This window comes from Desmodus rotundus, chromosome 5, assembly GCF_022682495.2.
Source record: "Desmodus rotundus isolate HL8 chromosome 5, HLdesRot8A.1, whole genome shotgun sequence".
Classification (NCBI taxonomy): Eukaryota; Metazoa; Chordata; class Mammalia; order Chiroptera; family Phyllostomidae; genus Desmodus; species Desmodus rotundus.
In genome coordinates this window covers 81,956,976-81,969,569 of record NC_071391.1, presented here as the reverse complement: position 1 = coordinate 81,969,569, position 12,594 = coordinate 81,956,976, and the positions used below count along the sequence as shown (strand labels likewise).

Genomic DNA, 12,594 nt, shown 5'->3' with positions numbered 1-12,594 from the left:
GCCCTTGCTATGTGAATTTAGATTTAACAACTTTACATATGCCACTGGTGATATCAACACTTCTAATCTAGAAAACCTGCTGATTTTCCAAAGATGGTGGGTCTAGGTGTGGGTAGGGGAGAGGGGAGCTGAGAGGCAAGAGCAGGTGAACGCATAACCCAGGTTGAGAAAGGAGGGGAAGATAATAGGTACAGAGATACAAGGTTGATTTACTTTTCTGTTTACACCAATTTATGCTTGCATATATCACGGGCTTTAGTGTAGATGAGGGGAAACTTTATTCAAGGCAAGAAATCCCTAAATCGTGGGAAGATTTTTAGAAATTTGAGTGTAGAGGGCAAAGTGAATAAGAAAAAAGAAATGCTTCCTTACGGGGAAAATAGAACAGTGAGAATAGTTGACAGAAGTATACTTACTTTGCTTTGTGTACTTTGGTCTTTGGTTTGTGAGGAAGGGAGACAAGTTCTTTCTAAACAAAACAAAAAAAAATAAAAAAGGAACCGTTTTATGTCTTGCACTGGCTGAAATTTAATAGATAAAAAAAATCTGAGGTAAAATTATCACAGAATTTATACGGACTAGCTTCTTGCATCTGGAGACAGTGAGGTCAGAAATGTTCCAGATTAGGGATTTGGGTTCTTTCAGGAGAGTGTGTTTATACATTCATAAGTTTACGGGGTGCTATTATTGTTTTTATTAAGTTTGCTTTCTTCATTTAGCATTTGCTTTTGCATGATCTAAGTAAGAGCAATCACAGTGAAACAAACATTACCACTGCAGTAGCCCATGTTAGTACGGGACAACTTTACCCTGGGTGAAATAAGCGCACGGACAATAACACCGAACTTCTCTGCCAGCAGAGCTAGCACACTCTGGAGATGTCTTTGGTTTATCAAGCATTGACAAGTTATCTGATGTCTACACCCTGCCCACCTCGGATATATAAATGGCTCTGGACCATGTGTATCTAGATTTAAGGGGTCAATCTCTGAGAATTTGCCATGGTTCAGCCCCACCCCCAGCAGACAGATTTATCCAAATCTCTCAGTATCTGTCTCACCGAGATCCTCTCTTCTCTTTGTTTTCTTAAGAGTTGGAGAATCTCATCTCTCCTTTTAGCCTGTTTAAAGGGGGGGAAAAAGAAGGAAGCAGGTGAGTCTTTTACTCATTAATAAAGTTTCATGTCCACCAAGGGTAGAATTTTTTCCATTTTTCTTCTTGTATTTTGGGGCTGAATTTAAAAATATTTTTCCATGATAGATTTACACTTTTAATTTGTAACACAATGCAGTTTTTATTTGAGAGGATGCTGATCTGCAAAACAGTTTGACTTTGATCCCCAATAAAAGGGGGTTTCTTATGTATCTAATAATTAGCTCTTAGCTCTTATTAATACTTTAATACATGAACTATGCTAAGAACTTCATATATATTATGTCATTATTTTCTTATAATAACTCATAAGTTTGATGACTATTATCCAATTTTACAGATGAGGAATCTGAAGCTTACTAAGGATAAATAGCTTACCCAAGCTATTAAGTGCAGAATGGGATTTGATACCAGCTGTATTTAACAATGAAGCCCAAGCTGTTGACCACCACACTAAATTTCCATTAAATGGTAGTAAGATGCAAAATCAGCAAGCTCAAACAACATGCCACCTCCTAAGTCCATGACCACAGGGCTCATTATAGCAGCTTGCCTATGAAATAGTCTTATTCTCTCATCTCTCCTGTCTTAGATATTGAGATATGCACATTCTCAGGTAAGTTCTCCTAAGTGTAAAAAACTAATTTAATGCAGTCATGAAGATTTATCAAGATATAGACTATATAAAAAGAGGCAAATATAGGTACTTAAAGTTATTTCTCATAGAATCCAGTTATATTCAGTTTTGGAGATAGCCAGATAGAGAATACATCTGGAGAATTGGAGAATGAAAGAAAAACTGGAGAATATGGCAAATAAAACTTGTAGCTTCAAATGGCCCAATAAAATGAAAGAAGTTATTTTTAGATCAAGGCTAGAAGTAAGAGGTTTCCAGTCCAGATGTCAGCGAAGGTTATGTGGTACTCACATCCTCCTACAACCACATCAAAAACACAGCTAAACTACAGAGCAACCATCATTCAGACTGCCTGAAATCTACCTGAAAGGAAGTCCTACAACTAAAGTTGTAAAGAAGCCTCATGAGACTGGCAGGAGGAGAGGAGACACAGAATGGGCTGGTCCCACATCCAGTGGGGTGGTTAAAAATCAGGAGGGTTATCTTGGCTGCTAGGACCCCTTGAGGATCAAGGGTTCCCAGCCCCACCGCAGGCCCCATAGCCCAAGGGTTCCAGTACCAGGAAGAGAAGTCCCCATAACTTCTGGCTGTGATAATCAGTGAGGAATAAGTATAACCAGTGAGGAGTCCCAGGTATTCCTCTTGAAGGGCCATCACATGGACTTTCTTGGACTCTCTGTGAGTCATTGTACTGGGAAAGAAGCTTGAAAGGCACCAGGGATATATAGGAATGAACTGAAGTGTCTGGCATTAGGAACAGAGTTGGAAGTGCAGTTTTCTCCTAGACAGAAGTGCTGGCAGAGGCCATTGTTCTTTTTCTGAGCCTGGCCCCCCTGCCTCCCCCCCACCAAACAGAGCCAGCAGGCAGGTGCCAAAATTGATTCTCTAGCAACCTGGCTATCACTGTTCACCCAGCCCTAGCAATTCCCTGACACCCTGCCCCACCCCACCCAAGGTGTTTCCAGTGGCTTTTCCATACAAATGGCTTGTCACAATTCATCCTTCAGACTTTTCTGAAGTCTCTCCAATAAGCAACATCTGGCCCCAATATGCCCTATACCTCTTGCTAAGTGCCTCCAGGCCTGATACTACTAGCATCCAGCCTTGGTCTCAGCTTGGTCTCTCCTGCATGACTCCAAGCCCAGCAGCCAGCTGCAGATTGTTTTGTAGCTTATGCTGGTGACCCCAGGCAGAACACAGGTGGTAGTTGACCTTGGCCTATGCCTCCTGGGAGGCCCCAGAGCTAGTGCACCTGGTGGACATCTTCCGACTATGTTGAAGCACCACACAACTACATCCACAAGTGACAACCTCAAGTGGCAGAGTCAGTGGGCACCAGAACTCCACTGAAATAAGTACTGCTCCACTAGGCAGGCTCTGGCACAGCTGATCCTCCCTGGCGGTCTCAGCTAGTCCTTGCAGCCAATCAGTCTGCAATTAAATACCTCTCCTTGATGTGCCAACAGCAGTCAAGGCTCAACTACAATAGGAGGGTGTACACGGCCTTCATGGGGGTTGGTGGTGTAACTGGAGGGCCCAGCTTGAATGAATGGTGAGGCTGTGCCACTGGACCCTGCAGGATACATACTACATGAAGCCGTTCTACCAAGCCCAAGAAATGCAGCAGCTCTACTTAGTACATAGAAAGAAACACAAGGGGGCTGCCAAAATGATGGCACATGAACACATGTCCTGAATGAAAGAACAGAACAAAACTCCAGAGAAAGGACTAAACAGAATGCAGACAAACAATCGACTAGATGCAGAGTTTAAAACACTGGTTATAGGGATGCTCAGTGAACTTAGGGAAAGAGTAGATGAACTTAGAGAGAACTCCAAGCATAAAAAAGGACATGAAAACCATAAAAAATATCCAGTCAGAAATGATGGATACAATAACTGAAATGAAGAATAATTTACAAGGAATCAACAATAGAGTAGGTGAAACCAAGAATTAAATCAGTGATTTGAATATAAGGATGCAAAAAACCCCAATCAGAACAGCAAAAAAAAGAAAAAAGAAAAAAGAATAAGGGTAGTGTAAGAAGCCTCTGAGACAACTTCAAGCATACCAACATTCATGTCATGGGGGTGCCAGAAGGGGAAGAGAAAGAGCAAAGAATTGAAAACCTGCTTAAAAAATGACAGAAAACTTCTCTAACATGGTGAAGGAAATAGACATACAAGTCCAGGAAGTGCAGAGAGTCCCAAACAAGAAGAACCCAAAGAGGCCTACACCAAGACACATCATAATTAAAATGACAAAGGTTAAAAACAAAGAGAGATTCTTAAAAGCAGCAAGAGAAAAGCAGTTAGGTATCTACAAGGGAGCTCCCATAAGACTGCGTGTTGATTTTTCACAGAAACTTTGCAGGCTAGAAGGGGTTGGCAAGAAATATTCAAAATGATGAAAAGCAAGGACCTGTAACCAAGATTCTCTACTCAGCAAAGCTATCATTAGACTTGAAGGGCAGATAAAGAACCTCTCAGACAAGAAAAAGCTAAAGGAGTTCATCACCACCAAACCAGTATTACATGAAATGTTCAAGGGTCTTCTATAAGAAGAAAAAAAGGTCAAAAGTATGAACAATAAAATGACAATAAATACATATATATCAACAATTGAATATTAAAAACAAAATTCTCAGAACAGAAACAGACTCACAGATACAGGGGACATTTTGGTGGTCGCAAGAGGGGAGGATGGTTGGGGGTTGGGGGAAAAAGGTGAAGGGATTAAGTACAAATTGGTAGCAGCAGAATAGTCATGGGGATGTAAAATACAACATAGAGAATATAGTCTGTTTGCAAACAGTGACAGTTTCATTTCCTCCTTTCCAATTTGGATGCCTCTTATTTCTTTTTCTTATCTGATTGTTGTGGCTAGGACTTGAGGGACAAATACCATATGATCTTACCCTTAACTGGAACATAATCAATAGAAGAAAAAAGCAAACAAAATACAACCAGAGACATTGAGGTTGGGAACAGTCTAGCAGTGGCCAGGGGGGAGTGGGGTGGGGACAGTGGGAAGAGGGGATTGCAGGAACTATTATAAAGGACACATGGACAAAATCGGGGGGGAGGGTGGAGGTGGGTGAGGGAGGTGGGTTCAGCTGGGGTGGGGTGGAGGGATGGGGAGAAAAGGCATACAACTGTAATTGAATAACAATAAAAATAAAAAAGTATATTTTATTGATTATGAAAAAAAAAGAATATAGTCAACATTCCAATAATTACATATGGTGTCAAATGGGTATGAAGTTTATTGGGATGATCACTTAGTAAGTTATATAATGTCTAATCACTGGGGTATATACCTAAAACTAATATACCATTGCATGTCAACTATAATTGAAAAATAAAAAATGATTTAAGAAAAGACTAGCAGCAAGAAATAACTGAGCATAGACATAGATTTCTCATCACCAGGTAAAAATTGTAACTCATCCATTGGTCCCTTCAAATTTATTGAACATGGAACTATTTTCTCAGGGCTGCTGTAACAAAGTATCAAACTGGGTGGCTTAAAACAACATATTTGTTGCCTCACAGTTCTGGAGGCCAGAAGTCCAAAACCAAGGTGTTGGCAGGGCCACGCCCCCTCTGAAACCTGTGGGGGAGTCCTTCCTTAGCTCTCCCTAGCTTCTGGTGGTTTGCTGGCAGTCTGTGGCATTCATTGCCTTACAGCGGTGTAACTCCAGTCCCTGCCTTCATTGTCACATTACTTTCTTCCTGTGTGTTTCTGTCTTCACATGGCCGTCTTATTAGGACACGAGTCATATAGAATTAGGGGCCCACCCTACTCCACTATTAACTTCTTAACTCATTTTATCTACAATTTCCAAAAAAGGTCACATTTTGAGGTACCATGGATTAGTACTTCAACATGACTTTTTTTGAGGCACCCATTTCAATCCATAATGAGCACATATGATGTCACATTACTGTGCAAGGGCTGAACAAAACACAATTCCTTATTGCAGACTTGTGGAGAAAAAGCAAATAGTTCCAATGTGCTATGATTGGGTTAATATAGAGTGCAATTAGAGAAATGAAGAGGGACCCTTAATTTCAGACTGTCAAAGGAACTCAGGGAAGATGTCCCACAGGAGGTGATATCCAAGCTTGGACCTGAAAGCAATAACAATGGAGACAGGATAGAAAAGAAAGAGCTTTCGAGGCACAAGAAACAGGGTGTGAAAAGCCCCAGAAGCTGCTGCATTGCTGCATTGCTAAGTGATTCCTCGAGATGAATCTTCAGTCCTGATACCTGCAAGAGAAGCTTCAACCCTCAGGCACGCTCAGAGACACCGGAGGGGAGGAGCCCGTGCAAGGGCAGGAGTATCAGCAGCCAGACCAGAATACTGGTGGTTTGGCTTTGCATCATTCTGCTCAAGTTGTTTTAATCTGATGTTTTATGAGCCTACAAAGTTTTAATTTTATTTATTTTGGGACAAGACTTCTACTTTTTATTTGAATATTAGGTATCACATATCATAGTTATTGAAAGAAAATAAATTCAGGGTATTTTTAAAACTAAGCTAAATTTCATACCTGTCAGCTTGCTATGGACTGAATAAAATAATGTCTGCAGATAAAGACCTGGGTTATTTTCAATGTCGGTATTAAATATTAGTTTTATTTTCAACTTTTCCATTGCACATGCACTCAGTTAGAATCAAGTGCTCCCATACAGCGATTACACAGCACTTTATATCTTTATTATGGTATCGATCTTGCTTCCCCTGCTTTATCTCATAGTTGCTACTGTGTCTCTTTCAGAGTCTTACTCACCTTCTTATGCTTCCTTAGCGCTTACCAGTGCCTTGTATGTTATATTCAATGACTTTTTTGTTGAATTGAATTTGAATTGATTCAGTCATGATGCCTGAATGAAATCATTACACTGTCTAATACACAATTGGTAGCCTGAGAAAAACAAAAAAGTTTTCAAAAGTGATATTAAACAGGGGCATGTTTAATTCTTAAAATCTCTGTGAACAAAACTACATGATTGTTTTCTGTGCAGCCATAAGCAAGTTATGTTGTTATAATGCTTCTAATATCAAAGCAGACAATATTTAGTTACAAGATTCTAAAATAAGAATAAAAAGTTCATTCATTTTTTATTTTTATTTCAGGTCCTTTTGTATTAAAATGGATTTTAGTGACTAATAACTTTTATAATATAATATAATGCACCAGAAACAAAGCTTTCAAACATGATTTGATTTCTGCTTCCTGGACATGTTTCCTGGGAATGAACAATAAAACTATTATAAATAACTGTGTCATTGCCCACTAGTATAGGAAATCTCTGCCAGGATAACTAAATACACTCACTGGTGAAGGAAATATCCTTAAAATTACCTTATTATTAGGGATAAATGATTTACTTGTTAATTTCACAACAACAAAAGAATTCTCATTTCTAATCATAGTGTTTGTGTTGTGTCCATTAGTGGAATTTTATAAGATATTTTAATGTATTAATTAAAAAATAATATAAAACAGAGGTGAGAATTTATAGTTATAATATTTTAATATTGAATATTTTCTTATTATATTTATATACTATTTTTGAAAAAATAAATATCTAGTAAAAGTTGATTCCAGGAAATTAGAATAAGATAATTTATAAATTTAGTGTCTCCTAGAATAATAATGAATTTTAGTGTTACTTCTAGAGTTAAATTGCTTAGTTCTCTATTTCTGGCTATTGAAAGACAAATGACTGGGGTGGAAACATAGATTACTGAAGCCAAGTCCATCTGGGTTTGACTCCCAGTTCTGCTGTGTGACCAATGGCAAGTAATCTCTTCACTATTCCTCCTGGTTCCTCCCTTCCTCCCTCCAACTGTAATCACTAACCCAAGGGTTAGAAGTTTGTGATCTTGGGTAAATCAAAGAACTATTTCTCTGAATCTTGGGCCTCTGGTGTATAGGAAAAGTTGTTGTGAAACTGGAGGTAACACAAACATTGCTTAACATAATGCATGGCATGTGGTGGATAGTAAATGGTAGCTATTATACTGTGGTGATGATGATGGTGATGAAAGAAAATTTTTCTTTCAACGTTTTCAAAATGTGGAAGAGAGGGAAAAAGGAGAAAAGGATGAATTGTCCACCTCCTTTATACAGGCATGGAGGATTTCTGATGATTCGACCTTTGACCAATGGGTGAATTGCTGAATAGACTTTGAAGGAAAAATGAGAAATAAGGAGTGATATCTAAGCTATTATTTGCCTTGAATTACGTAGTGAAAATTCCTCTGTCCACAAATTCTCCCGTGCATCACAAACTTTCTCCTCAAAATCTTCAGGTATAAAAAAAGCTCTTAATACACACAAGACTTTAAAAGAAAGGTCCTTTCTTCTTAAGACCTGGTTCTCATATGAAAAATTCATTTCTTCCTTGTCTATGGTTGACTTTTTTTGACTAAAACATTCATCAAAAATATTATATGGTAGTGTTTATTTCTCTGATTACCTATCTACATTACCAAAAGAAATTTCATTTTGATTACTATAGTTTAAAAACTAATTTACTAAATTTAATCCTATCTTACAGCAGTATTGAATTGATTCCAAAATCAGCTCTTTGCTTAGTTACTTGGCAACCATCCCAATACTTAGGATCTATAAACTCTTGAAACCAGTATGACATAGTAGTTAAGCACCTTGGCTCCATTGTCAGATATGCCCAGGTTCAAACCATCATTACCATATTTTAGATGTGTGACCTTGACAAAGTCACTTACATATTTCAGCTTCAGTTTCCTAACTGTAACAGAGGTAATTTAATGCTTCTCCAACAGAGTTTTTCAGAGAGTTAAATGACAATGTGAGTAACGGGCTTATAGTTTATATGCTGTATAGTTAGTTCTCAAAAGTATTATTATATAGTGAGAGAAGCAGATGGTCTGAAAGCAAAAAACATGATGAAAACAGACTAAGAAGCACTGGGGGAAATACATTAATTCAAATGGGAACTTTTCAAAATTCTTCATGCCTTTCATTGAATATAAATGTAATATACGCTGCTGGCACAGACACCAGGAAATGTGAAAGAGAGCACACGAAGGAATATAATATTTACACAAACCCATGCTGAATCTTAGTATAAGTTTAAAATGTTATAACATGTAAAAATTTCAGAACCTCAGAGAAGCTCCAAAATAAATAATCTAAAGATTTAAAAATAGTGAATCCAAGGGAGAAATCTAGCAAAGCAGTGGGCTGGTTTGATTATCATAATACAAAAAACATGCTCAGTGATGAAAAGAAATCAGTCCAGTTAAAAATAATTGAAGAAATGGAGGCTGGGATGAGCTTAAAGCTGGTGGTAAACCTGGCCTGCCTGGGATGGAGGTATACAGCATAGGACAGTTGAATGGCATCGTGTTGAGGATGTTGACACAAAAATAGCTGTGTGTAAACTTAATTTAGTAGAAGTTAGGAACTGTTTCTGATCTCAGTGTAAAAATAAAAAACAGATAATTTAAGAAGACTTCATGCATTTGAAAATTAAGAAGTATAATTTAAAAATGCAATAAAAATGAACTATAGAAAATAGATAAAACAAAGAATAGAAAAAATAAAATAACTTCTCTAAAAAAAGGTGTACTTAAAAATAATTCATGAGATAAATTTTAAGTCAAAATATGAATTTATAAATACTTAAAATGGAATAAAAATGAAATCACTAGCTTATGATATGCAACCAAAATAATACTTTGAGAGATAATAGCTGTAAATTATTATATTAGAAAAGAGATAAAATGGAAAATTAAGAAACAAGTAAAAAGACAAGAAAGTAAGAAGGAAAAATAAGAACTAACCCCAAATTGAAGGGAGAAGTAATAAAAATCAGTAACAAATGATATAAAACCCAAAAACATGATAGAGGATAATAAAGCTAAATGCTGGCTTTTTTGAAAAGAATCTTAAAATAGCTAATCCATTGGCATAGTTACTTAAGAAAAGAAGATACAAATCATTAAATATATAAAGGGGTAATAAGTAGAGCTAGAGCAGAGATTAAAAGGTGATTAAAACACTATAAATTCTTTATATCAAATAAACTTGAAAATGTAGGTAGAATGGCAAATTTCTAGAAAAAAAAACGATTTCAAGAAATACAAAATAGTTCTTCTGGTCAAGATGGCAGAGTAGGTAAACACAGTACTCATATTCTCCCATGACCACATCAAAATTACAGCTAAACTACAGAACAACCATCATTGAGAACCACCTGAAGTCTATTTGGCTGAGCAGAAGTCCTATAACTAAGGTTATACAGAAGAAGGCACGTGGAGACTTTAGGAGGGGTGGAGATGCAGAATGAGCTGGTCCCATACCCATGTGTGACAATTAGAAATTGGGAGGGATATCTTGGCTGCAGAGTGCCCTCTGAGATCAAGGGGTCTCATCCCCATACAAGGCTGCTCAGCCCAGGGTTTCAGTGCCCTGAAGAGAAGACCCCATAACTTTTGGCTGTAAAAACCAGCAGGGATTGTGGATGAGTGAGACAGAGGGTTTTAGAGTCCCAGGCATTCTTTTTAAAGGGCCTAGCGAATGGACTTACTCACACTAACTTGCTCTAAGCTCCAGCATTGGGGCAGCAGCTGGAAAGGCTCTAGGAACTGAATTGTCTGGCCTTGGGACAAGAGCTTGGGGGCAGCTTTCTGTGAAACAAAAGTGCTGGCAGAGGCCATTGTTCCGTTTCCAAAGTCCCCCCCAACCCCCTACAGGGCCAGCAGGTGAGTGCCATATCTGAGTCAGCAAAATATTATCAAATCAAATCCAGCAATACATTAAAAAGGTCATACACCATGATCAAGTGGGATTTATTCCTGGGATGCAAGGTTGATTCATTATTTACAAATCCATTAATATGAGGCACCACATAAACAAAATGAAGGATAAAAATCATATGGTCATACGAACAGATGAAGAAAAAGCATTTGACAAAATCCAGGGTCCATTTATGATAAAAACTCTCAGAGAAGTAGGGATAGAAGGAACATACCTCAATACAGTACAGGCCATATATTACAAATCCACAGCTGATGAAAAGTTAAAGGTGTTTTCCTTAAGATCAGGAACAAGACAAGGATGTTGACTTTCACCACTTTTATTCAACATAGTATAGGAAGTTCTAGCCACAGAAATCAGAGAAGAAATAAAATACATCCAACAAAATGGAAAGGAAGAGGTAAAACTGTCATTATTTGCAGATGATGTGATACTATATCGAAAGAACCATAAAGATTCCACAATAAACTATTAAAACTGACCAATGAATTCAGCAAAGTAGCATGATATAAAATTAATATTCAAAATTGGTTGCATTTTATATACCAGTAATGAACTATCAGAAAGAGAAATTAAGAAATCAACCCAATTTACAAGTGTATTAAAATATTTACGAATAAATTTAACCAAGGAGGTAAAAGACTGGTGCTTGGAAAATAATAAGACATTGAATAAAGAAATTGAAGAAGATACAAATTAATGGAATCATATAGCTTGCTCATGGGTGGGAAGAAATAACATTGTTAAAATGTCCATGGTACCCCAAACAATTTATATATGCAATGCAATCACTATCAAAATACAATGACATTTTTCATAAAACTAGAATAAATAATTCTAAAATTTATCCTGAATATCCAAAACAATCTTGAGGAAGAAGAACAGAGTTTGAAGATTCATGCTACCTAATATCAAACTATACTACAAGACTATAGTAATCAAAACAGCATAGTACTAACATAAAAAACAGGTACTTAGATCAATGGAACAAAATACAACCCATGCTTATATGGTCAATTAATCTATGACAAAGAGTAAAGAAATACAAAGAGGCAAAGACAGACTATTCAATAAATGGTGTTGGAAAAAATTGGATATATATATGCAAAAAAAGAAACTTGACCACTTTCTTATGCCATATAAAAGAATAAACTCAAAATGGATCAAAGACTTAAATGTAAGACCTAAAACTGTAATACTAGAAGAAAACATGGACAGCAAACTATTTAACATTGCACTTAGTAATTTTTTTTTTTTTTGGATATGTCTCCTTAGGCAAGGGAAACAAAAGAAAAATAAACAAACTGGCATATATCAAACTAAAAAGTTTTTGCACAGCAAAGGAAGCCATTAACAAACCAAAAAGATAACCTACTGAATTGTAGAAGATATTTGCCAATGATACATCCAATAAGGTGTTAATAACCAAAATATATAAAGAACTTACACAACTTCACACCAAAACAAACAAACAAGCAAAAAACAAAACACCCAAACAAGTGATTAAAAAATGGGCAGAGGACCTAAACAGACATATCTCCAAAGAGGACATACAAATGAAACATATGAAAAGATGCTCAATGTTATTAACAGAGAAATACACATTAAAACCACAATGAGATTCTATCTCACACCTGTTAGAATGGCTATCATCAATAAACCAACAAACAAGTGTTGGCAAGAATGTGGAGAAAGGGGAACTCTTGTGCACTATTAATGAGATGGCAAATTGGTGCAGCAACAATGGAAAACAGTATGGAGGATCCTCAAAATTAAAAATGGAACTACCATATAACCCAGCAATCCCACTCCTGAGTATTTATCTGAAGAAAACCAAAACACTCATTTGATAAAATATATGCATCCCTATGTTCATGGCAGCATTATTTACAATAGCCAAAATATGGAAGCAACCCAAGTGCCCATCAATAGACAAAGGTATCATGCTAAATGAAATAAGTCAGGCAGAAAAAGACAAATACCAC

At 36.9% G+C, this 12,594-nt stretch overlaps 1 protein-coding gene across 1 annotated transcript in view; it reads right to left on the bottom strand.

The window, feature by feature from the left end:
* The window catches only part of HOATZ (HOATZ cilia and flagella associated protein), a 29,374-nt gene that overhangs the window by 1,750 nt on the left and 15,030 nt on the right, over nt 1-12,594 (bottom strand). Inside the window, exons 4-5 of the mRNA XM_045204116.3 lie at nt 1,061-1,120; nt 417-469 (exon numbers count right to left, since the gene is read on the bottom strand). Of these exons, the coding sequence (XP_045060051.2) occupies nt 417-469; nt 1,061-1,120 (113 nt within the window). The remainder of the gene's footprint in view (nt 1-416; nt 470-1,060; nt 1,121-12,594) is intronic.